Raw genomic sequence first — 26,433 nt, 5'->3', positions numbered from 1 at the left:
AACGGTTCAAAATAAACGTTTTATTTAAAAAAAGTTATCAGTGATTTTATTTCAACAGTTAAACGTGATTTACTTAAAGAGAGGGGAGGGTGTTCCCACGCGCGGCTGGTGGATGGGAAGCGTCTTCAGCTCGGAACGGGCCGCGTCGCTCTGAGAAGAACACGCGTACACGGGCCGCCATCCGCGGCCCGTCGGAAGGGGGGTCACCGGCCGAGGGACCGCTGCAGGGCTTCGTACATCACCTGGTCCTGAGAACAGGGGACAAGACACAGAGCTGGTGAGTGTGCGGTGGGCCGAACCGTGCCCCCGAAACGCGTATGCGGATATCCCAGCCCCCCAGGACCTCACGTGACTGTGACTGGAGAAAAGATCTTTAGGGAGGCGATTACGTTCAATCGAAGCCCCCGGGACGGGCTCTAAGCCAGCACGACCGGTGTCGCTGCAAGAAGAGGGGCGAAGCCCAGACAGGTGCGGGGACACCGTGTGAGGACGCCCAGTCTCCGGGCCGAGGAAGGAGCCGCCTGCTCGGTGCGCGGCCCGCTCCACGTGCCCCCCCTTCCACGGGGACTGAGGTTTGCCGTAAAAGTCGGGTGACGAGCTGCTTACGGCTCTATGCACGCAGCAAAGAAAGCAGGATTTTAAGTGTTCTGAGCGTGGACGGGAAGGGGACAGCGGCGGGGGGGGGGGGGGGAGGCTGCCTTCAGGGGGATGCCCCGTGGGGTCTCGCCGGGGCCACACACGCATCTAAGGTCTGGGGAAGCGGCTCGACTGCTGCTTGTTTAGGCCGAGGGAGGACGTGCTTGTGTTTCGAGCCCTCGAACACCTGTTTTAAAATCCAATGTCGTTCTTCTTTCGGATGCGCGAGGTGCTCGCAAGGTTCGAGGACCCGACGCAGTCGCAGAGTGAACGAAGCCCCTCCCGTCGACGCTGTCAGGTCTTCCTCCTGTGGCACGAGCACTGACGCCGCTGCGTTTCCCTCGTGTTTGACTGAAACAGGACCCCTGCTTCCCGACGGCACGTTTAGAAGACACTCCTCTCTTCCGAGTTGATCTGTCAGAGCCTCACAGCGGAGCCACCGTCGGGTCCGCTCCGCTGTCGTGAGCGCTTCCGGGGGAAGTTCCCGGAGCCGCCCGGCCAGCCGCGGCGGGAATCCGGTTCAGTCCCGGGAAAGGGCTGTGCCCCCCCACCTCCTCGTATCCCGGCCAACAGGCATCATCAAGTCCGGAGATCTTTGCCTACTGCCAGGCAAAGAGTAGTATCTTAGTTGCTTTTCTTCCATTATCAGTAAGGTGAGGAGTTTTCCGTTTAACGAGCCCGTTGGCTTTTCCGTGAAGGGTCTGTCCCTGTCCTTCACCTAGCGCCTCTTTTCCAACATTTTCTGTGTCGGTCTCTTCCTCATCAGTTTCTGGTCGTTCTGATTCACCTTTGTGACATTAACTGCAAACATTTTCCTTATTTGGTCACTTGTCTTTTGACGAGTTTTTTAGCGCAGAAATTTTTATCCTCGTGTGTCAGATTCTGAGTCTTTCATTTATGTTGCCGGGTTTTGCGCTGAGAGGAAACAAGGCACGCCCCACTTGAACTTCCAGACAAATCTCTGGTCTCCTCCTACTTTGATGGTTTCAGATTTTCCTTTTAAACTCTCCCGCCGCCCCCCACCCCCGTCCCCCACCTGCAGTGTGACATGTGAGTCCGACTTGAACTTCTGGAGACGGCTTCCCAGCTGCCCCGACATCGATCACCATGTCTCCATCACTGGTGTGGGGGACACTATTATGTACTGTATATTACGACCAGTTCCTGTGCCATTATCACAATGTTCTACTCACTGAGGCTTGTGTTTTTTAGGCCCCGCCCCCAGCTGGTCCCTTCTGCAGTTTCCCCAACTGTTCCAGTTTGCTTGGTTTTCCACATGCTCTTTGAATCGTTCTGGTTTGGTCCCCAAAACAAAACGAGCAAAAATGAAAACAAAGACCAAAGAGTAGGGCCACTGAAATGGTTTCAAACGGTAACAAATGGCCTTAGCGCTGACGTGTTTGCCGGCCTGCTTGGGGAACTTCTGCCAAAGGGACATGGACGTCCCGGCTTCGGGCAGGCACGAGGACAGGGCCGTTGAGAGGTGCGCAGAAATGCAGCTACGCTCACAGAAGCGGCCACGCACGGCAGGCTCTTCAGCACGTACGAGGTTTCTGACCTTTTACGAGTGAGTTTACAACCATTATCTTTTTCTGAGGACAGCCCTGAGTCAGATAAAGGCAGAACGGATGTTCTCTCTAGGCAACGACTCAGAGCCCTGAAACAGAGGGCAGGGCAGATTTTCCACTCAAGAAGGAAACCCATTTCCTGGACTGTACTCAGTGTTTACCCCGGTTTGAGAGACGGATTTGAAAAAAAGTCTATGTACTTATTTCACTCATTTTTCCAAGTACCTCTCAAACGGTTTCAAAGGTAAACATAGAGTAGGTATTAGTGAAATGCCCAATTAACTTTGAAATAGGATAAAGAAAGGGTCCTTGTATTACCAATATCACTGCTAAATCATAAACAGTAAAGATATTTTAAGCATGCTTTGTTTATAACCAGGTTAAAACAATTCCTTTTTCTGCAGTAAAATAACTTTTTAAAATTCTAAAACATGATTTATTGGAGAAATATTAGAAAATATAGATCAGCAAAAAAAAAAAAAAAAAAAAAAAAAAAAATTCTCATTTCCAGAGATAACTATTATTATTTTGGTCTTCCAGAACTTTTAAATTACTATTTTGCCAATTTTGAATTCTTTTGAATAGGTGATGCATTCTCAAGGTTCAAAGTTCAAAGAGGAGAAAAGGTGAACTTTTACACCCCTTGTCCCCCTCCCCCACCCCCGCCAGTCTCTCCCTACCAGGAGCCGTCACCCGTTTCCTAAGTAACTGTCTCACGAGGGCCAGTCAATCTGCCAAACAAGGAGGGGGCTGCCTTCACCCTGATGGTATGCCTCATTTTTAAAAGATCAAACAAATTAAAAATCAGTTTGGTCATCTGCTTTATTTAGTATTTATTCAAAATTCATACTATGCCTACCTCCAAAAGAGAAGCTGTAGCTTCTTATTCACCAAGTTTTCCAGAAATCAAATATTTAAAGTTTAAAGATTTATGATCACCACAAATATTAAACAGAATAAAACGGTACGGAGTCTCACCAGCCCATACATGTAGCCTTCCACGGATGTTCCTAAGAGAATAAAAAAATTCTACAAGGTCTGGAATGATAGGTTCAGAAGTGTTTTTAATAAAATCAGTCACACCGCCTTTGTCATGCGGCCGAGACCCCTTAAGCAAACGCTGCACGCGAAGCACCTGCGACATGGATGGAACTCAGGGGCCAGGTTAGTCCGTGTTCTGTGCACAGGGGCCCCGTCTCCTGCAACTTCTGCATCTGCGAGCCCCGCACAGGGCCTGCGCACGTGCAGAGCTTCGCGATCAAGGTTGAAATCTGGATCTCAGGCAAGCTGTTAAAACACAGCTAGGGGAGAAGGGACTCTGACTTGAAACGTTTTTCTCTCAAGTGTCAGTGGGGTAGAAATAATCGGGGAAACGAGTGACCCACGTACTCCTGAGTGTGAAGAGGAGAATCAAAGAGCCACGGCCACGACTTCGATGAGCTAATAAACAGTTTCGTGGTGTGGCTTTCATAGAGGAAAGAAAAAAAATCAGACCGTATGTTTGAGTGAGGTTTCCTTCCTGATAGCGGAACAGCGCCAGAGTAAGCAGAGTAAAAAGACTATCATCTGAGGTAATAAATATCTGGGGAAATAACCTCAAGGCCTCAACATTTATCAATGGCTAACTGGGTCTCAGGTCTCTGGTGAGCAGAGAAACCGGCACAGTGGTTGTGCTGTGCTGGCCCATGAAGCGACACAGCCTAGACACAGGACTCTGAATTCTGAGACGCGGCTGGCGGACGGCCGTCTTATTTGTCGGGTGTCTGTCCTAATAGGGTGACGACCCATTCGGTCCTCTCAGCACCAAACAGGACCTGGTAGCCCGGGCAGGGATCTTTGGAGGAGGGAGCGAGGACAAGCAGGGATGGAGAAAAGGAAGGTCTGCTCACTGCCGTCACCACTCACCCTCAACCAGTTACCGAGGGTTTCCTGGGTCGGGTGACACATTGCTACATTTGGCCTCTGAACTATGTCCGCCAATTAAGTGCGGACACGGAGTCCACCTGACGTGCTGCCACTGCCCAACTCCAAATGAATCATGTGGTGCCAGGGAGGAAAGCGCTCTAAGGTAAGAAACGGCGCCAGCTGGCAGGCAGGTGCACCTGGCTTAAGAACGTGCTGGATATTTCAGGACTAGAATGACCGGCCCTGCAGATTTGGGGACAGTACGGGCACACCTTTCTTCCTGGATGTCTCCTGACCATTTATGCAGTGTTAACGCGTCTCGAAGCAATTGCCACTTCTGTAAGTACGTCTTCAGGCTAAAACGTGATGTGTTCCTTTTGCATTTAACAAAATCTAGTGATTCTTTTTCAGCATGAAAAGATGACTCAAAATCCCAACCCGGCCACTAACAAGTCAATTAACTTGAGTACCAGAATCCTATCTAGAGATTTTCATTCTAGGTCTTAAAGTCATGACCTTTATAAAAACTCTGTGGCCCTCACAACCCAGCCTGGCCAGAGTATCTAATTTCCTAACTGGCCACACTGGCTGGTTCTGGCGTGGGGTCCTAAACTGGGCTGGGCCGACCGCAGACTCCCCTGACACTCTCCCACCAGGGCCGGCAGGGAATTCTCTTGCTGGGGGGTGTCTGGGGTTGCAGGCAACCAGCTTCCCCCAGGAAACCCGTGACGAGGTTCCACAGCCAGCGTGCCCAATGCCAACCGTGTTCTCACGACCCTTGCTATGTGGACGAGTTCTGTTTCCCCCACTTATCTTAGCTGGATTGGGTTTCCATCATTTACAACCAAAAGAGCCCTAATATTAAAAGCAGAAAGAGGTGGCTTATAAACGGGCCACTCAGTTTCACATCCAGAAAAGCATCACCACAAATGCCAAACCTTTCTTTTGGTTTGATTTTATTTCCTTTCGGTTTGGCTTCTGAAATGGATCGTTTGACTCTGCCTATGCCTCGAATTTCAATGGAACTGTCCTTAACCAGAAGGAAGACGTTCTTTGCCACCACCCAGAACTGAGAAGACCGAGAAAAAAGAAGGAACGGAGACCCCTCCAATAAACATAATATACACTGGTTTCAAATTCACCAGCAAAAGTATTATACAAAGGTGGTAAAGCAGACTTAATCCTTAATTATCACAAAAAACATGGGCAAATTTAGGAATCAGGTCAAGCAACTATCGAGCTTTGGATCACACATTTGTGGCTATTAGTGATAAAATCGCTTGAGCAACAAACATGGAAACTTCAAAATTACAGCAGAAATTTAATCTAGAAAATTGATCTTTTTGGAGGCAAAACAAGTAAGAGAATGACAAATGAACCAGCCAAGGTCAATATATAAAAACGATTAGAAAACAAAATGAAAACCATTGACAAACAACATAAAAAAGTATAAATTATTTGGGAATGCAGTTGATGAAAGATGTGTAAGATATTTACACCAAAACTCACAACATTACTGAATAAATCAGGTGGATCTAATAAGTGAAATGAATTAAAAAATGAATAAACTCTGAGAAATTAAATGAATCTAAACAAATGGACAGATGTACTAAGTTTATGAATTTTTAACTTCTGCTCTCACAGCTGATATACAGATTCAGTCTCATTCAAAATCCCAACAAGCTTCTTTTTCAGGAAGCGATCAGCTGATTATAAACTTTATATGGAAACGCAAAGGGCCTAAAATAAACAAAACAATTTTGGGGGGGAAAAGGGACAGATTTGGAGAACTTATACTACCCGATTTTGAGACTTATATATCTATAATAGTCAAGACTGTGGTAAGAAAGATACAGCAGCATAAAGTCAGATGTAAAGACCAATGGAACAGCACAGAAAGAGATTCTTGCATTTACGGTCAATCGGTTTTCAAACAGATGGTGTGGTAATTCAGTAGGAAAGTTTTTTCCACAGTCGGGTCAGAGTCAGTAGGCAGCTGCATGGAAAAACATAACCGTGACCCCTAAGTCGCATCAAACTAAAACAGTAATTTGAAATGGATCACAGGCCTAAACGTAAAGGCTAAAACTATTATGCGTCTAGAAAAAAACAAAGGAGAGAATCTTTGCAAACTTGAAATAGCCCAGACTTCTTATGACAGAACACGTAATACGTCAAAAGGCTCCTGCACGATTTCGGCTCAGGTCACGATCTCTCATTCCGTGCTTCAAGCCCCGCGTCGGGCTCTGTGCTGACAGCTCAGAGCCCGGAGCCTGCTTCGGATTCTGTGTCTCCTTCTCTCTGCCCCTTCCCTGCTCCTGCTCTGTCTTCCAAAAATAAATAAATGTTAAACAAAATTTTATATAAAAAAATAATAGGGGCGCCTGGGTGGCTCAGTCGGTTGAGCGTCTGACTTCAGCTCAGGAGGTCACGATCTCACGGTCCGTGAGTTCCAGCCCCGCGTCGGGCTCTGGGTTGACGGCTCGGAGCCTGGAGCCTGCTTCCGATTCTGTGTCTCCCTCTCTCTCTGCCCCTCCCCTGTTCATGCTCTGTCTCTCTCTGTCTCAAAAATAAATAAATGTAAAAAAAAAATAAAATAAAATAAAATAAAAAATAATAAAAGCTCCTGCTCTTTAGAAAGTTATCCTCTGTGTGCACATCTGATAAAAGCCTTCAATCCAGACTACGCTAAGAATTTGTACAAACATTTATAATAAGGAGAGAAACAACTTGAGTTTTTAGGGGCAAAGCACAAGGCCAGGAAACAAGAAATCCAACTGACCGGCAAGCATGTGAAAATATGCTCACCTTCCCGGTTGTTCGGGAAACGCCCCCTTAAACTACATGGGACACTGGTTCACATCCCTCGGACGGCTGACATTAAAGGACAGTGACACTCTGGTGTTCGTGAGCCCGTGGAGAAGCAGAAGCCCTCACCAAGCCCGGGTGGAGCAGCCCGCGTGCGAGACCCAGCCAGGCCCGTCTGGGTGCTGACCACGAGAAGTGAAGACACGTCCCCCCTCTCTCCCTTGCTCTATCTCACACACGTTCAAGGGACCTTTATTCACAAAAGCCAGGCCCCGGAAACGGCCGAGCGTCCCCCAGCAGGAGCAAGGACGAGACGCTGTGGTACGTTCTTACCCTGGGAAACCGCTCTGCAGCAGGAAGGACCAAACTCCAGACGCACAACACCGTGCACCTCAGAGACATCACGCCGAGCAAAGAAGCCGGACGCGCCGAGTGCGCCACACAGCTCCACGTGTGCCAAGTCGTCAGACGGAAGAAGTCAGAGCGGGAAGACGGGTCAGGCCTGGGGTCGCCCGGAACACCGGCCTCCACGGACGGCCCAGGACCTCCTGCGGGAACGGAGGGTCCTGGCGCTGGCCACAGCTGTCGCATGTGGCAGGACTGTGCTCTGCTCCACTGCGCGTCAACTACGTTTCAACTGAAAACAGGGAGGCTAGAAGGAACGGCAAACGCGGGGCCGCGTCCACATCTAACTGCTGGAAAGGCCCCAGACTCCCGCCGCAGGTGAGAAATCATTTCGGCCGAAACAATCTTTTGCTGACGGAATCTTCGGGGGCTTACATCACCAGTCTCTTGTTGATTAGCAGGAAGAGCCCCAGGACTATGAACTGTCAAACTGTCCCCAGTTTTAATCGAGAAGACCGTGTTTTACAAGAAGATGCTCAGGGGAACGAGCACACATCCCTGTGGTCGACAATATGCCCGGGAGGGGAAGGCAGACGGTTGTTTCTCCACAGACGGGGAGGACTCCGTCCCGGTGCAGCGGACTCTCGCTCGACTGCAGCCAGAAAAGCAGTCGGTCACATGCCTAAAAGATCCCACCGGCCCACACCAATGAACCGGGTGTTGAAGTTAACAGTGGTAAGGCTGGGGCTCCCGGCGGGCTCAGTCGTTAGGACGTGCGACTCTCGGTCTCGGGGTCGTGAGTCTGAGCTCCACGATGGGTGCAGCCATCACTTAACAATGAAATCTTTACAGAATAACTACACGTGGGAAGGTGGCCACCTCACCGAGAATGTTCAGAACAAGCCCGGAGGCTCTGCGACAGGGCAGCCCATCACCTGTCACCGCTAGGACTTTGACTCCCCATTTTCGATCAGTAGTTACAGTGGGAAACACCAGGCCTAAGGTAATAAATGGCTAATGATTTAAAGGAAGTTTGAGTCCAGCAATAAGCAGGTCTCATGGCTAAGGCATACAGCACTCCTAGGACATAAAAGACATGAAAGTGAATCAGACCAACGATGACAGAACCCGAGATAGAGGCTTCCTAGGGTTGGACACGTCCCCCAGTGGCCCTGTGTCACCGCAGCCACCCGAGTTACTACAGACGGGTCACCTTGGCACAGTAAGAGGCAAACACACAACATCTGGTGTTTTATGTAAAGAAATGTCAGCCATTTCCTTTAGCCCTTCGCCAACCTTCCGCAAGGACATTTGCACTGGCCTGGACACCAGGGCGAGTCTGGCTCCAGGCAGATAAAAGGCTGCCTGCAAGGGTGGAGAAGCTCAGATAACTGGTGAACCAGACGGATCAGAAATCCCAAGAGGGTGGAGACAGACACGAGGGGTCATTCCCTTCTGGCTTCAGTCTTCCAAGAAATACAAAAAACTACAATCTCTCAAGAATGTTCTCACAAAGGCAATTATTCTCCTTGTTGTCATGAGCTACCGGTCTTGATTCCAGTCTCTTTTCTGTGCACATTTTGAGAGCATTTCTTACCTTTTTTGATATAGATGGTTTCACTTTCTTGAAAGCTTCTTCAAAGTGCTTCTGATGGACCTTGAGCTCACCTGTGGGGCAGACGCACAGACACACGGGTGGGTACAGTGTGCTCACTTCCCATCGGTCGAGGGAATGTGGGGAAATGAGTGATCACATTGCTTCTGCTTTTTTTCAGAATGATTCAAGCCTCAAACAGTCTGCTTATCACATTTTCTGGACATTTTCTCATTTTCATTTAATTTGCACACACCTGACCATATTTAATCTTACACACAAGTGCTTAAGTTTTATATCGGTGTCTATCGAGGCAATCAAAACAGTTTATTTTGGGACAAATTATATAAAAAAGTACTTTGTTCATCTTTAGAGATTCTTACACTTTGAAAAAAACAAAACAAGTCCATGTTTTCATTACCGGCCCCCCACTGTTGACCGAGCTATTATTAACATCTAACGTACGTAAGTCTAAGGTGTGCCGTGTGATGGTCCGATACACGCGCCTGCATGTGGTAAAGTGACCGCCACCACAAGGTTACTTAACACCTCCCTCCCCTCACATAATCACTTTTCGTATGTGTGGTAATAACTTCGAAGATCTACTGTCTTAACATCTTTCAAATACATAATCCATATTGCTAATTGTAGTCATCACGCAATACATCTGCTCCCCAGAGCCTGCTCATCTTCCAGCGGGAAGTCTGTACCCTTTGGCCAACGTCTCACCATTTCTCCTACCTTGTGCTCATCGGATTTTACTGCAGGATACCCCAAAGAGACATCACATACCCTCTGGGGGGCCCTCCTTTAACATTGTTTACCCTTTAATGGTGATATTTAATGAAGAACAACTAGAACCGTTCTTTAAAAAAATTTTTTTTCTTGGTGTTTATTCATTTTTTGAGAGAGACAGCGTGCGAGTGGGGGAGGGGCAGAGAGTGAGGGAGACACAGAATCTGAAACAGGCTCCAGGCTCTGAGCTGTCAGCACAGAACCCGATGTGGGGCTTGAACTCATGAACCGTGAGATCATGACCTGAGCCGAAGTCGGATGCTTAACCAACTGAGCCACCCAGGCACCCCCGGAACTGTTCTTTTTTAAGATAAATTCCAATAATTTAACTAGGAACACACAGTATTATTCCATAGTAGTTACGAGTCCATGGAGCACCTGGGTGTCTCAGTCAGTTAAGCATCTGACTCTGGCTTAGGTCATGATCTCATAGTTTGTGAATTCAAGCCCTGCGCTGGGTTCTGCACTCATAGTGCAGAGTCTATTTGGGATTCTCTCTCTCTCTCCCCGTCCCCAACTCCAGCTCTCTATCTCAAAACAAACAAAAAGAGTCCATACATGTAATTAGATGTTATGGAATTATAACATATATATATATAATGTACAAAGATAATAACACAACAATGGATTACAAGGAGCTCCAATTCTTTTTAAAAATTTTTTTACAATTTTATTTTAGGGGGCGCCTGGGTGGCTCAGGCAATTGAATGTCCAACTCTTGGTTTTGGCTCACGTCATGGTCTCATGGTTTCATGAGTTTGAGCCCCATGTTTGGTTCTGCGCTGGCAATGTGGAGTCTGCTTGGGATTCTTTCTCTCTCCCCTTCTGCCTCTCCCCTGCTCACACCGTCTCTCTCTCTCTCTCAAAATAAACAAACTTAAAAAAAAAATAATTAAAAAAATTTTATTTTAGAGAGAGATGAGTAAGCGGGGGAGAGGGGCAGAGGCAGACAGAAAATCCCAAGCAGGTTCCATGTCCAGTGCAGAGCCCAATGCAGGGCTCAATCCCACGACCACGAGATTGTGACCTGAGCCGAAAACAAAATGTGTAGTCGAAGGCATCGGTCGGCAAGAGACCCGTTCAGAGTCCCTGGAGGACAGGGAACTAGAAAGGCTAAGTGCAGCAGGGCAGGGGCATCAGAATGTGCTGAACAATCACCAAGTCACGTCCAAACAGCATTATTAGTAGTAGCGGCCAATATGTGAAGGGAGGCCTGTAAGTTTCCAGCGAGAAATCCTTAAACGCGGTCAGACTCGGCTCTCAGGCAGCACGCTCACATGTCGTTCCTCTCAAGATACCCTAATTTTGCAAGTTACATCACCTACTTCCGAGAGGAATCTGAAACAGCTTATGATAAAAGAAGTTCAGGTGCCTGAATCCGACAATTAAACAACAAAAATTATGGCGTGGGTGGTGGGTGCTGATGAACGTAACCCACACAGATGCTGGGTGACGAGGAACAAAAGTTAGTTCGGAGACTCTCGGTAGCCAGAGGAAAGAAGGGAGGAGAAGAAAGAGAAAATCAGTAGGAATAAAAAAAGACAAGTTTTGGAAATGCACGGAACAGAAGATCAACATGGACTTGACCTGCAGATGAAGTGCAGGCTGAGAGGACAGGGAGGTGCGTGTGAGGGTCCGTGGGACTCGGGAGAGCGCGGCCACGAATTGCAGGCGACCAGGCAAATGTGGCAGAAACCAGGCGAGGTGCGGGCTCCTGGACGGGCCCCAGCAGAACATCAGTGCTAACATCACAGATAAGAGCTGCTATGACAGGGTCACTTTCCGGGTCAGTAGTGGCCTTAGCGATACGGAGTGCTAAGTAAGTGGAACCGAGAAATTCTGGGAAGAACGGTACCTTTCTTGCTCCCACTCTTTGGTTCCGCCATTTCCTGTCTCAGAGCACAGACAGAAGCTTCTCGTACCAAAGCAGAGAGGTCCGCACCCCTGCAAAAACATAACCATCCTCACTGATTTATTCTTAGACACTGAAAAGAACAGAAAGAAGTCTGACAGCAATTTTCAGTCACATATTACACAATTAGGAAAGAAACCAACCGATAAAGGTGGGGTAAACAGATGACGGTCAGTAGGAAAGAGCTTCTCACTTTTACTTAAAATATTTCTAATTTTTAGAAGAAGGGTAATTACGATGCAAATAAAGCAATGAATCGTAACTACTCCAATGCTAATAGCAATAGATACTGTTAATGCAAAAAGTGAATCGCCAAGTCAAGAGAAAGAAACTGACACATTTGTCGTAAAATCTTCATTCACAAGGCCTAGGCTGCCGACAAGCTGACCGCCCACACGCTACCTGACATCTCGAGTAAGCTCAGATAAGAAGTCATTTATGGCACCTAGTTCAAAACAGGGAAACACAAAGGCTAGAAAGTCTTTAATACCCTTGATTCAAGCCTGAGCTGAGTGGACCTACCATAAATGAGCTAAAACAGGAAAACCAGCAAGCCTTCACATAATTACTCTGGGCAATAATATGCCGTGTCAACATGGTTCCTGAGTTCAGCGGAAAATGCTGGTGCTGACTGGTGCTTCACCACATTACATCTTAAACAGAATTCCTGCAGCCCTTCGGGAAAGAGTTTGAATCTGGGGGAAACACCTCATTTCTAGCCATTAAACCTATTTAATGTCTGAAGTTGATAACCCCGATAATATATAAAATTTAAATGCCCACAGAGCTTACATTGTGAAGTGAATCCAATGTTTCTGCGGTTAGGTGCTGGTTTACAATGCTATTTAATAATTACACACACGCTTGGGTGTTCACTGCTCTCCTTAACACTGAAACCCCTTACACAGGTGTGGAGGCGTCTTTATCACAAACGAGTAGCTGAAGCCTACAATTATCGGTCTCTCAAAGTGATTACAGGAGCATAAACCCTAAGCACACACCGTTCAACGTTAACCCTGACCCTTTATAATGCACACCCTACGCCGTGTAACCCAAGGATGTGGCCCGGGCTTAGCTCTGCCGTGACACGGCCTTTGTTGTGAACGGGACATCTTTTCAGATTTTAGCACCTGAAGCTGTAAACTACTCACTTAAGCCTTTGCCCCGTTAACAGTAACTTCCCAAGAGGGCCGGGGTGAGGTGGAGACACTCTCCTTACAGGGTGGGAGGGGCGTTCACACGCTGTCACCACAGTGCTCTGATCACGTCCTGTCGTCCGGACAACCCCTGCACCTCGGGGTTCCTCGGGGCCTCAAAATGGGTGGTCCCTTCACTAAGAAGGAAGAGGCCGACAGAGGGGTTTCACCCCTGACTCAGTGCTCCCCGCAAGACCACTCTGCCTCATTGCGCCCCTGAGGAAGTGGAGCCTGAGAGACATAACGGGCCCGAGACCCGGGTACTCACGAATAGCAGTCACAGCGAAGGTCCCCAGCAAGGGCTTCCAAACTGACATCTGCGGCCAGTGGGGGTTTGGTGCCGTTCTAAGAGAGAAAACACCAGCTTCCAGTGAGGCTTTCAAGAGCAGTACTTTTCCACATTCTAGGCTCTTAGTAAATAGTAACGGCCGCTTGACTAAATGAGTATCACTGACCAGTATGGGAAGAATTTTAAAAATTTCAGTTTCGAGAAGAAGGTTAAGAAGCAGATGCCAACACTGACGAAGCGAAAGCAAACGACTGATGCCTGTGACGTCCAAAGAAAGCGTGCAGCCACAGCAGGGACAAAACCCGCCCCCCGAAGCTGTCCAGAGGGGAGGAACACCTCCCCTTGGCAGGTTACACGTGGCGGACACTTGGGCAGTGCTCCGCTGTGACGCGGGACCGGCCGGGAAGGCGGAGCGGCTCAGAACTTGACCAGGGACGACGACACAGCCCTTTGGGCTCCGCGTGTGCTTTCGGAGGCCTTATCCGAACCTCGATCCAGACTTTGGTGCCAAGGCCCCTCCGGCTCACACACCGAGGGAAGCCGGAGAGGACGAGCGTCAGAATACGCCCCACGGCACCTTGCGTGCGCACACTGCGGATTTAGTGACATTTCAGTGACTGAAACCGCAGAGGCAAACGAAACAGTTTCTAGTGAGTTAAGATGTATGACCCGGTCAGAGGGTAGATATCTGCTTTACTATTCTGATTCACAACTTACATGCACTGCAGGCGGTCTTCCCGTTGTGGCAAACGCTATGTTAGAACGCACAGGAAATAAGTGAGTAAACACGCTACTCAGCCTCAAGGTGAGTATTAGGTATCGACGCGGCAGGCGCCCAGAGCAGAGGTTGCCGCCAGACGGCCGGGCTCTGCACGCAGACGTCCGGTGTCTTATCACTTCTTCCCAGCTCGGCCTGCGTAAGGATTTCACAAACTATACAACTGCGAGCTGCTATTGTTTGATAAAACACAGATGCTCATCTAGGTTCAAGAAACAGTTGTGTTTCCCGCTCGATGCACTCTGATCCGGGAAGTCCTCACGGGGAATAAACTCCAGGGGACCTCAGGCAAACAATCTTGGTGCTTTTTTCTGTTTTCCCTCCAGTTGTGTGTAAACTAGACGGCCAGACGGCAAGATCTCTTCTATTGCACAGGTTTTCCATTTAGTCGGTTAACGGTGGGCACAGGTGGTGGCAGCAGGGGGAGCACAGCTTCTGTGGCTCTGGTGGTCACCTCTTCTCTCACTGTGGTAAAATGTACTTAACAAAATTGATCATTTTAACCATTTTTAGTGTAGGGAGTACGTCTGTGGTGCTGTGCAGCCATCCGTGCCTACAGCTTTCTTCATCGTCCCCAAATGAAACGTCGGACGCACTAACCACTGACCCTCCCGTACCCCCTCTCCGGCCCCGGCAACACCACTCTATGGATGTAACTGCTAATGTTCATGTACTTTTAAAAAAAGATTGTATTTAATTTTTAAAAAATTCTCTGAGCAGACAAAACCAGTCTCATCATACAAATGTTAATTTGCAAGGCTAACTTGACCTGGGTAATGTCTTGCTTATACCTCTGAAAATAAGATTATTTTTTTCTAAAAAAAAATTTTTTTTAATGTTTATTTATTTTGAGAGGCAGGGGGAGGGAGAGAAAGCGCACAAGCAGGGCAGGAGCAGAGAGAGAGGGGGAGAGAGAATCCCAAGTAGGCTTTGCACTGTCAGCACAGAGCCCAATGTGGCGATCGATCGCATGAACCTTGAGACCATGACCTGAGCTAAAATCAAGTCAGATTATGAACAGATGGAGCCACCCAGGTGCCCCAAGACTTCACTTTTAAGAAGTCCCTACACCCGTGGGAGGTGAACCCACAACCTTGAGATCAAGTGCCACATGTTCCACTGACTGAACCGGCCAGGTGTCCCTAAACGTTCTCTTTCTTGATCTGGAGGTTTTGTTTGCAAAGACTCTTACGGCGGGCATATAAACGATACGTCCACTTTTCTGTACGTGTACTGTACTTCATTAAAAAGGTCTAAGAAGAAGAAATAACTTTGGACCAGGAATTAAGAAATCTGAGTTCTGCAGGTCAAGTCTGCAACTGAATGAAGCTTTGGAAGTTCCTAAATCTTTGTTATTTATTTTGGTAATAAAAAAACTAGTATCTATGTATTCTAAAAACCAGAAAAGGATGGAAAACTTCCAAATTCATTCTATGAGGCCAGCATTATCCTGATACCAAAGACAGATAAAGATAAAGTTCTCAAAAGTTCTCAAAAGCCAGATAAAGATAAAGTTCTCAAAAGAGAACTACAGGCCAATATCCTGATGAATATAGACGCAAAAATTCTCAATAAAACACTCGCAAACCGGGGTGCCTGGGTGGCTCAGTGGGTGAAGCATCCGACTCTCCATTTCGCTTCAGGTCATGATCTCGTGGTTCCTGAGTATGAGCCCCGTGACAGGCTCTGCGCTGACAGCTCAGAGCCTGGAGCCTGCTTGGGATTCTGTGTCTCCCCCTCTCTCTTCCCCTCCCCTGCTCTCTCTCTCTCTCTCTCAAAATAAACACACAAACTTTAAAAAGGTTTTGTAGATCAATATGATACATTACATCAGCAATGGATAAAAAGGATAAAACCATATGATCCTTTCAATAGATACCGAAAAAGCATTTGACGAAGCACAACATCCGTTCACGATAAGAACCCTCAACAACTAGGGACAGAGGGAACATACCTCAATATCATAAATGCTGTATATAAAACACTCACAGCCAACATCATCCTCGATGGGGAAAAACTGACAGACTTTTTTCCCCTTATGGTCAGGAACAAGACAAGGGGTGTCCACTCTCACCACTGTTATTTACCAGAGTACTGGAAGTCTCAGCTTCAGAATCAGACAAGAAACAAATCAAAGGCATCCAAACCAGCAAGGAAGAAATCAAACTTTCACTATTTGTAGACCACATTATAGTCTATAGAAAATCTGAAAGACTCCACCAAAGAATTGCTAAAACTGATACCTGGATTCAGTAAAAGTCACAGGATACAAAATTAATGTGCGGAAATCTGTTGCATTTCTATACACCAATAATGAGGTAGCAGAAACAGAAATTAGGAAAACACCACTATTTATAATTGCACCAAAAACAATAAAATACCTAGGAATAAACCTCACCGAAGAGATGAGAGACGAGTACTCTGAAAACTGTAAAACGCCGATGGAAGAAACTGGAGATGGGGCGCCTGGGTGGCTCAGTTGGTTAAGCGTCCAACCCTCAGGTGTAGGCCACCTCCATCCAGCACACTTGCTTTTAGTTTACGTCTAAGAACTACAGTCCCAGAAGCTGCACATATCTGCAAAAATGGCAAAATCTTACTAGGCCTTTTTATGTCCTGAGAACTGAGTCTGGAAATGTCAGGTTGGAGGCTCAAAACTACGGCCACACAGAAATGTGGGTTAAACTCCACTTGCAGCTTGGATCCCACCAACTGCTGCCAGCCCTTTGGGAAATTACAGTGGCCACCATGAGGAGTCTTACAAGTAGATACGATTACTTTTTTTTTTAAAGGTAGGCACTATGCCCAATGTGGGGCTTGAACTCATGACCTCAAGATCAAGAGTCGCCTGCTCCACTGACTGAGCCAGCCAAGCGCCCCTGATAGATCATTTAAAAAAAAAAAAAAATTTTTTTTTTAATGTTTATTTATTTTTGAGAAAGAAAGAGAAACAGAGTGTGAACAGGGGAGGGGCAGAGAGAGAGGGAGAGACAGAATCCGAAGCAGGCTCCAGTCCCCGAGCTGTCAGCACAGAGGCCGACAAGGGGCTGGAACTCAGGAACCATGAGATCATGACATGAGCCGAAGTCGGCCACTTAACCGAGTGAGCCACCCAGGTGCCCCGTCCCTGATAATTTTAAAAATACACTTAAAAACAAGGGTTCCAGGGGTGCCTGGGTGGCTCAGTCGGTTAAGCGTCCGGCTTCGGCTCAGGTCATGATCTTACGGTTCATGAGTTCCAGCCCCATGTCGGGCTCTGTGCTGACAGCTCGGAGCCTGCAGCCTGCTTCGGATTCTGTGTCTCCCTCTCTCTCTGCCCCTCCCCTGTTCACACTCTGTGTTTCTCTCTCTCAAAAATAAATAAACGTTAAAAAAATAATAATAAAAAAAAAAAAGGGTTCCGAAACCAAAGAGAATGGGATACTTATCTAAATTGGCATGAAGACGCCTCCAAAATGCTCCAAAACTCCAAAACTGCTACAAAGAAAGATCTATGGCAAATGCTAAAGCGAAATGAGAAATGAGAGGCTGTGAGACATCACTGGCTCCCCGCCTCCTTCTAGTTCTCCTCAGCCTCAACCCCTTTCACTCTGAGGAGACTATCAAATAGGTGCCTTTCCAAATAAGACTACCCAAGGCCACAGCCACGGCAATCCTCTTGGGGCAGCTTTCAATCCTTGGCCAACTGCCAAATTCAAGGTCCCAGCTAAATAATTTCCTAAACCCAAGGAGGATCCTTGAAGGTTTCTACACTTGCGTTCACTCCAAAGACTAATGGGTTGATAGAAGGCAGGAAACAGGATGACAGGCCACGGATCCGATTCTGAAGGACGAACTCTGGAACAAGAGTGAACAAAATCGGCCTAAGTGGCTCCAGCAGAGACACCCCATCTCCCCAGTAAGGAGGGCCCCACGGGCCATCCCCGAGCTGGTTGAGGCTGTGGGGGACCCGCTGGCTGGCGCGGCCTCACCCCCAGAACAGCCGGGGCAAACGGAGATGATACTTAGCGGGAAACCTTGTCAAAGTCTGGCAGGTGCAGGGCCTCTCCCTGTCCTCACACCTGCGTGGAAACTACACGTGGGATCCTGGAAACAAACAAGAGCCACCCGGGGGTGAACGTGCTCCCCCCAAATCAGCCCTCCCAGACCTCTGTGTATCCAGCAGAAAAAGAAAGAGAAAAATTTTTCTGCACCCTATTTGGTGACGACTCTTTAAGTCCAAGGACTGGTTCGATATTGCCAGAAACATTTGCTGTTTGTCCCAGCTAAAACAGACAGCATATTTAAAAAGATTTGTTTAGTACTTGGCTAAAGTAGAAGCTGATATTCAGAGCCTGCTTAGGAACTTTTTCCCGGCCTTGTCCCCTAAACTATGTACCCAGACGGAAAGAAAAGCCTTCCATAGGCTTTGTGGAAGGATTCCTAAGACTCTTAAAAATACAAAACCCAACCCAGGCGTTTGGAGCTTTCTTTCCCCCAAGTTCACATGATCTAGGATAATCTTTGGTGACTAAACGCTACTTTCGGTTTGTTGGTGTAATTAGAATAGACACGTCTTTGAACTAACATTGAATATAAGGCAACTGTTATTCTACCTGGCTTGCTAACCAGATACATTCCTGTTACCAGTTACAAAACTGGCTGGTCAGAAAACTACGTGTCCCAGGTCAATGAAGTTTTCGTAAGTAATCCAGAGGCACTGGGGTGGCTCAGTTCACTGAGTACCCGACTCGACTTCAGGCCATCATCTCACGGTTTGAGAGTTCAAGACTTGAGTGCGGTTCTGGGCTGACGCTGCAGAGCCCGCTTGGGATTCTCTCTCTCACTCTGCCCCTCCCCTGCTCGTTCTCTGTCTTCCAAAAAAAAAAAAAAAAAAAAAAAAAAAGTAATCTAAACATACCTGTTAAGAACAAATGATTTACACAGATGTAAATGGGAACAATTTCTAGGTGGAATTTTCAGCAAATAGTTTCCAAAATCTTTTGGTTACTCAAAACCTTAAAGCTAAGGTTTGCTAAATGATGAGTTAAATGAAATTCACTGCATACCTAGGCCATCCCCAAATGAAATACCCAAACACTACTAAAACCAGGTTCTTCTACATTTGGCTTTGCAGAGGAACACGAGATCCTTGGGTCTGGGAGGAAACATGTTTTGTGTTGCCAAAGCATTTACTGTGAGGAAAGCATACAGTTCTAGCAATTATAAGTATTTACAGGGGCGCCTGGTGGCTTAGTCGGTGAAGCATCTGACTCTTGATCTCAGCTCAGGTCATGATCTCACGATTGTGAGTTCAAGCCCTACGCTGGGCTCCATGCTGGGCATAAAAAAAAAAAAATTAAAAAAAAGAAGTATTTATAAATTTGCAAAGGCACAGAAGGCTAGTGAAGGGACAGTTCACGATTGTTCACTTCTTAATTTTCATTATAAATTAAGGTTTTTAAAAGTTGAGAAATAATTTTATGCATGGTCACGGTAAGATTGAATTTTAAGGGTTAAAAAAAAAAAAGCTTTAATGCCAAGTGTGCTTATGCACAACTGAATCTGAACTTGATCTCATCTGCAGCAAGGACAAGTTTCCTTGGATTACTTCCCAATTTCAAATCCTAAATGTTTTGTTTTGTTTTTGTATCTTAGAATTAATCTTGAAATTGACCAGAGGGCCCCTAAAACATCTCAAAAGATTTTTTTCTCTCCTTCTAGAGGGACATGTTGAAGCAAGGCTCACGTGATATGTAAAACCAGCATATCAAGTAAGAAGTACAACCAGGGTGGTGTTTGTGCAGTTACAGAACTATCGCAGAGAGAGTCTGACACGTCCTGGAATAACGTTATCATCATAAAACCAGTTTTCATTTAAAAATGCTGCGTCACAGAACCAATCAAATCTCCCATCAACTCTATCACAATGCACTCTAATCAGATCTTTAACAATGGGCCTTGTTTGAAGGTGTTTGTCATTTATAGAGAGTTACTGTTTTACTCAGATGCTTTTGCAATAATGTTCCTGCCAAAGTGGGTCATCAAGGAGGTTCACAGCAACGCCCTGGCAAACACAGGTTTCTGGTGACTTCAAGATCATAAAAACGAACTGGGTAAGAATTTCCAGAACTCATGGCAAAACCTGATTCGAACAGAACAAGAATTAGTAACGTGGGACTGAACGAACTGAGGTTACAGATTTTACCACTCTTGCTTGAGGCACTGGTTCTTTACGTTTTATTTTTCCAGATTTGAGGAACCAGACGTGACCTACAACAGTCGGGTAAAGTACACCTTCGGAAACAAAGATGAAACATGTACTATCTCCCTACCTGATCCCCTAACATCCGAAAAATGAAGGTAACTGTGGAGACAAACTTCTCTGCACCTCCGTCATCCTCCCTTCTAATCCTGTTAGGTGCCTCTGAGGCTTTGTTACCCACCTATCACGAGACCGGTCCTGAATTCCAGTTTCCTCAAACATCTGGCTACAACTCTCCAAAATAACATTCCACTTCCTCGGCCCCCTTCGTGGATGAGGATCTCTGAAGGGGCCACGCCCGGTGGTCCTCACTGCCCAGAGGGCAGCAAACTTCGGGCTTCACCTCTGGGTACACGTCACACGGCACAAGAGGTTCCGCCTGCGCCAGCGGGACCCGAGTTGGGGGGAGAAGCGATCACCATCGAGGTGGCCTGCTTCCTCCCAGCACGCCAGACGAGGCCTCCTCACGGTCACTAAACACAAACCCCGCCCCCTGGCATCGGCCTGAAAAGATAATGTCATCATCCGTATCGCCCAGGCCAAGACCAAGGGGGTAATCCAACCTCCACGTGACCGCTGTACTTGCCACGAGCCTCCTGCCTCGGTTTCTCTCGAACAAACTCAGCCCCTCTCCATCACCCCTGTCTCTCTGCGCCTACGGTCCATTTCCCTGTCTCTAACAAACCCAAACCCAGGGAACCTCGCGTCCAGGCTCTATACAAAGAAGACACAAGGCACAGGTAACCAGAATAAAACCATCCGCGTGGTCCTCAGACCCTTAAACTTTGCTGGACTCCCTGGCTGTACCAGAAGGCCCTCGTGATTCAAAATTAGCTCCTTCTGGCAGGTCCCAGCTTCCGTGAATTTGGTTAGGAATAAATGTAAATGAAGCCAAGATGAGGAACCTCTCCTTAACTCTTGAAAATCTGCCACTAAAGCAGATTTCATCTAATGAAAATCCTTAGACTCTGGCCCAACTTGTTTCCAATGGCAGGACAGGCCTTGATCGTGTCTTGGTCGCACAAGGAGGCGTCCGTGCTGCGGCCACCACCACAGTATTAACGTTTCTGCCGAAGCTGAAACAGCCTCCTGAAATCACCGAACGAGCCACTTCACGTAGAAAGGTCACTCCCTCAACACGGTCTTTCTCCGGCTCGATTTCGGTTGGTTCGGGTCTCGGGGGCCGTGGCTCTGAAGCGCACTCCCGACGCCGGGGCCACCCTGAGCGGGACCACCGCGGTCTCGCCGGCCGGCTGGACTCTCTCAGAAGCTGCGGAGGCCTGTGCGCAGCGCTGACCACCGGGCGAATCGGCCCCCCGCGACTGGAACGCCAGGAGAGGAGCGAAGACGAGGAGCCACTTAAAAGGCGTGAGCCTCAAGTCGCGACCGCGGGGCGTCAGCACACGCTGCCGGGCCTGCAGAGCGCAAGCGGGGAGTGGCGCCCAGGCCTCCCATTTCTGGCGTCCTGAGGCAGGCCGAGGGGCGGGTCAGAAGAGGGGGCAGTTGTTCGGAAGGAGACAAGGCCCCAAACGGACTCACTCGGGCCGAGTCCCAGTCGGCAAACCGAGACGTTAACACCCAACCCAACTGCGGTCTCGGCCTCTCCCAGAAGGTGACCTTCAGCCGGTCGACCTGGGGCCCCCATCCCCACCAGCCAAGGGACCACCTGGCACGGGGAGGGGACCATCTGACACGGGGAGGGGACCGTCAGCCGTCGGCTTGGAACCCCCGGTCCGCACAAGCCAGGGGACCTCCTGACACGGGGAGGGGACCGTCAGCCATCAGCTTGGAACCCCCGGTCCACACCAGCCAGGGGACCTCCTGACACCAGGGAGAGTGGTCAGCACTAGTGAGACAATCCCCGCAAAAGGCCCTTCCAACCCCTCAGGAAGGTGTCCTGGTCTGAAACGACACACTTCTTGCTAACACACTTCCTTGTCCCACCTCCTTTCTGCCTTTAAAAGCCTTTCTTTTTCTACAGCTCTTCGGAGTTCCTTCTACCTGCTGGACGAAATGAAATGTTCCCACATTCATGAATTGTTGAATAAAGCCAATTTGATCTTTAAATTACTCAATTCAAGTGTGTTGTCTGACAACGTCAATGTACCAATGCCAAAGAATGGTACACTTAACAATGGTTAAAATGTAGGCAGTGATTTTCCCTGACCTTGGCCATAGAAACATTTTTCCAGATAGGTCCCCTCGGGCAAGGGAAAACCAAAGTGAAATTAAACTGTTTGGACTACGTCAAAATAAAAATCTTCTGCACAGTGGAGGAAATAATCAGCAAAACTAAAAGGCAGCCTATGGAACAGGAGAAGATATTCGCAGACGACATATCCAATAAAGGGTTAGTATCCAAAATCTATAAAGAACTCAACATCAACCCCCCCCCCCGCCCCAAATAACCCTATTAAAATGGACAGAGAACCTGAATAGACATTATTCTGAGGAAGACAAACAAAAGGCTAATAGACACAAGAAAAGATGCTCAACATCGCCAAATATCAGGGAAATACAAATCAAAACCACAGTGAGGTATCACCTCACACCTGTCAGAATGGCTCAAATCAAAAAGACAAGAAACAACAGATGTTGGCAAGGACGCGGAGAAAGGGGACCCTCTTGCGCTGCTGATGGGAATGCAAACTGGTGAGGCCACTCTGGAAAACAGGGTGGAGGTTCCTCAAAAAGTTAAAAATAGAACTTACCCTACGACCCAGCAATTGCACTACTAGGTATTTACCCAAAGAATGCAAAAACACTAATCCAAAGGGGCACATGTACCCCAGTGTTTATAGCAGCACTATCGGCGATAGTCGATGGAAAGAACCTAAGTGTCCACCGACTGATGAATGGATAAAGAAGATGTGGTATATATACATAATGGAGTAGTACTTAGCCATAAAATAGAATGAAATCTTGCATTTGCAACATCGTGGATGGAACTGGAGAGCATTATGCTAAGTGAAGTCAGAGAAAGACAAATATCACATGATTTCACTCATATGTGCAACTTGAGAAAACTAATGAACAAAGAGGAAGAGAGAAACCAAGAAACGGACTCTTAACTCTAGACAACATACGGCTGATCACCAGAGGGGAGGTGGGGGGGCGGGGATGGGGATTAAGGGGCGCACTTGTGACGAGCATGTTGTATGAGGCGTTGGATCACTGTATTGTACACCCGAAACTAATAAAAATGAAAAAATGACGGTTAAAATGATAAATTTAAGTTAAACATATTACCACGATTAAGAGAAAGGAAGTTATGTGCTCCTTTCGGCAGCACATATACTAAAATTGGAACAGTAGAGAAAAAAAAGGAAGTTATGACCCATTTACACTACTTTTCCTAGAATTCTGATTAAATACTAGATGTATGGAAAGCTCAGGTTCAAAAATATCTCATGACGTACTATTACTTTTATTTCAAGAACTTAATCTACCTTTAGTCAGAGAAATCTATTCTTTGTCATATAACAGCGTCTGGAATCAGAATGACATCTATTTATATAGTTGATTGAAAAAAATAAAGAAAATTAACATAATCTTAGCACCATTAATTTACAATTTCTTGCCAGTCTCTAAACATATACGTATAGAAATATACATGTCTATACCCCACTTTTGTGAGCTACGGTTTGCTCATCACTAAAATGGAAACGATAGTTGAATATTTAAATATCTCATTTCAAACAGTTCAAAAAGCAGTTGGAAGGATTAAGCATATCCATACATGCACAGTTATGACCTTCAAAAATATTACCTGTTGTTATATCTGATATTCTTGGCTCATGAAAACTGGACAGATAACATTTCCAGGTGAGATATTAACATATATTTTAGTTTCATGGGACACAATCTAAAAAATGAATGGGGAATTTGGGGTCTTTTAGTGGGATTTTTATTGTAACTTTAAAAACCACACATTATCTGGGGTGCCTAGGTGGCTCAGTCGGTTAAGCAGGGCCTCTTGATTTCGGCTCAGGTCATGATCTCATGGTTGGTGAGTCTGAGCCCTACGTTGGGCTCTAGGCTGACAGTGTGGAGCCTGCTTGGTATTCTCTCCCCTTCTCTCTCTGCCCCTCCCCTGCCCACTCTCTAACTCTCTCTCTCAAAATAAATAAACATTTTTTAAAAAGCATTATATAAGAAAAGATTATTATCTTGAAGCCCTTGGCAGTTATCAAATGATCATTTTGGCTTTTTGATAGAGGGCAAGTTCTAATGATGTTTATTTAAGGAAGAAATGGAAGTTAAAAGAAGAAATCCCCCTTGCCGAAGGGGGTTTTTACTGATAAGCCTCTAGTTACCACATCATTACCAGAAACACCAAAGAAAAGTAGTTTGTCATCACTAATTTTTCTCTTAAAGAGAAAACTCTAAAAGACTCTAAAAGATACGGAGAAGTTGCTCTGACCTACAGATCTTTTCAGACTTTTAGGACCAAGATGAAAGAATTTTATTGTAATCTCTCCATATTATTTCATGCATTAATAAGAAGAAACAGCATATATAACAATCTGGGGGATTCAAGTAAGATGCCAGCAAACTTTGAAACCGGAAGGGTAAACATTGAAAATGCCACTTTTTCTCAGGTGGGACTGATTTATACAGTGTGTGCAGCCAGGGTGTCTGACTGGACTCTCCCCTGAAATCAGAGGCCTGAGTCCTATCCCTCTGCCCACTCTGGCTCTTTATGAACAAGAACATTCCAGGAGGGAGATGGGGGGGGGGAGAAGGGGGAGTAGGGAGGGGAAAGGGGAGAAGAGGGAGAAGGGGAAGGGGAGGAGGGGAACGGAGGGGGGAGGAGGGACAGGGGAGGAGGAGGGGGAGGGGAGCAGGAAGGGAGGAAGGGGCCAGGAGGGAAGGAGAGGGTGGGAACAGGAGAGGAGGGGAGGGGAGGGGGGAAGAGGAGGGGGAGGCGGAGGGGGACAGGAGGGGTGGAGCACACTGCAGTGTGGGCACCTCTCTGCAGGGTGGGCGCCCAGGCTCCCGAGGGAGAGCAGAGCACCCCCTTAACTCGAGCGGAACTACCTACTGAGGTCAGAGAGGAAGTCACGGAACGAACGCCTCCTCTGCCTGCACCGCTGACACAGGCTGAGGACCGAGCACGTAACAGTTCAAACCACAATGCTACAAAATGCTGCTTTTTAAAGTCAAACTCATTTTTCTATCCGAATGTCTTTTTGTTTTTTTCCTTTCCACATTCACAACCTTGTGCGTGAAAGTTGCCCAAAGGACATCTGCCTGATTCTCCGCTCTTCCTCCTAAACCTCTACATTTATGCCAGAAAACCATTCTTTAAACCACGCCCCCCCCCCCCCCCCCCCCGCCACAAATATACTACACGCTCACGACAGAACGTGTGGAAACACAAGGCAGAGGAGAGAAGCAGTCCTGGACGCCGGGCGGCTCCCAACACCGTCAGGCGGGCCTCACTGCTGCCTGGCAATGTCCACACTCACGGCCAGCCGGTGCTGTTCTCCTGCTGGACAGAACGTCACAGAACGTGGACATCACACAAGGCCGCCCCGTGACCAGGACGGACCAAGACAAAAATGACACAAACAAGCCCTGACATCACCGTGTCTGAACGCAGACACGCGCACACAGGGTCCAAGCCACAAAATGGTCAGACTCCCCCGTCCTGGCTAACACGTGACGGTGGCTCTGTTACCGACCTCAGTGTCCCCGCGGTCCACCCTCCCTTGCAGGGACATCTGAAGACAACCCCTCACATGTCACCTTTTCAAGGTGACTCGGGGCAAAGCCCCTTCCCATCTCTGCAAACCTACCGCCGAGGCAGAGCGCTGACCTCACTGAGGTGAGCCGCTCACAGCCCTCCCGGCTGCTGGCGGTCAAAGTACGTGGCTGGTCCAGCGACAGCGGGCGGCTGGCGGTCACGGTGTGCACGTGGCGGGCAGTGTGCGTGCGGCCGGAGGTCACACTGGGAGACGCCGACAAAGCCCCCTGGGGGTGCGCCCTCTGCATTCATACGCGGACGCGGCCGGGCTATCTTCCCTTCGTTTTCCTCCCTCCTCGGGAATGAATGAATATGCTTGTTGTTTTATAAACATCATATTATCCTTTGGTCTGGAAGACAAGCCCCTCAGCGGTGAGGCCTACGTCTTAGGTTTTAGGGTTCTCAGAGTTCACACGCCATCGGGAATATAGGTAGTTTACGATAACGCAGGCTAATCCTCTACTGTCTTACTTTCTTAGTAATTTTACCTTTAAAGTGGGGGGCTTTGAGCATGCGCTCCTCAGTCTGAGGACTAATCATTTTGGCAAACAGCACTGAAAATTCTAGATGAAGAAGTGTCCAGTTGTCCCCCGGTGCCAAGCGCCACACAGAGG

General features: G+C 47.5%; 1 protein-coding gene across 6 annotated transcripts in view; it reads right to left on the bottom strand.

The window, feature by feature from the left end:
- The window catches only part of NVL (nuclear VCP like), an 89,530-nt gene continuing 63,097 nt past the window's right edge, over positions 1 to 26,433 (bottom strand). For 5 of the 6 annotated variants that reach the window (XM_053909462.1, XM_053909463.1, XM_053909461.1 and 2 more), the window contains 5 exons: positions 13,028 to 13,104; positions 11,507 to 11,595; positions 8,860 to 8,930; positions 164 to 248; positions 1 to 129 (listed from right to left, as the gene is read on the bottom strand). In XM_053909462.1, coding sequence (XP_053765437.1) covers positions 204 to 248; positions 8,860 to 8,930; positions 11,507 to 11,595; positions 13,028 to 13,104 — 282 coding nt within the window. In that variant the 3' untranslated portion in view covers positions 1 to 129; positions 164 to 203. Of the gene's footprint in view, positions 130 to 163; positions 249 to 7,250; positions 8,343 to 8,859; positions 8,931 to 11,506; positions 11,596 to 13,027; positions 13,105 to 26,433 lie in introns of all 6 variants that reach the window. The other variant, XR_002076480.2, reaches the window with a different exon arrangement.

This window comes from Panthera pardus, unplaced genomic scaffold (genome assembly GCF_024362965.1).
Source record: "Panthera pardus isolate Hobbes unplaced genomic scaffold, ASM2436296v1 HiC_scaffold_21, whole genome shotgun sequence".
Taxonomy (NCBI): Eukaryota; Metazoa; Chordata; class Mammalia; order Carnivora; family Felidae; genus Panthera; species Panthera pardus.
Note: the sequence above shows the minus strand (reverse complement) of the source record. Positions and strands in the feature narration are given on the sequence as shown.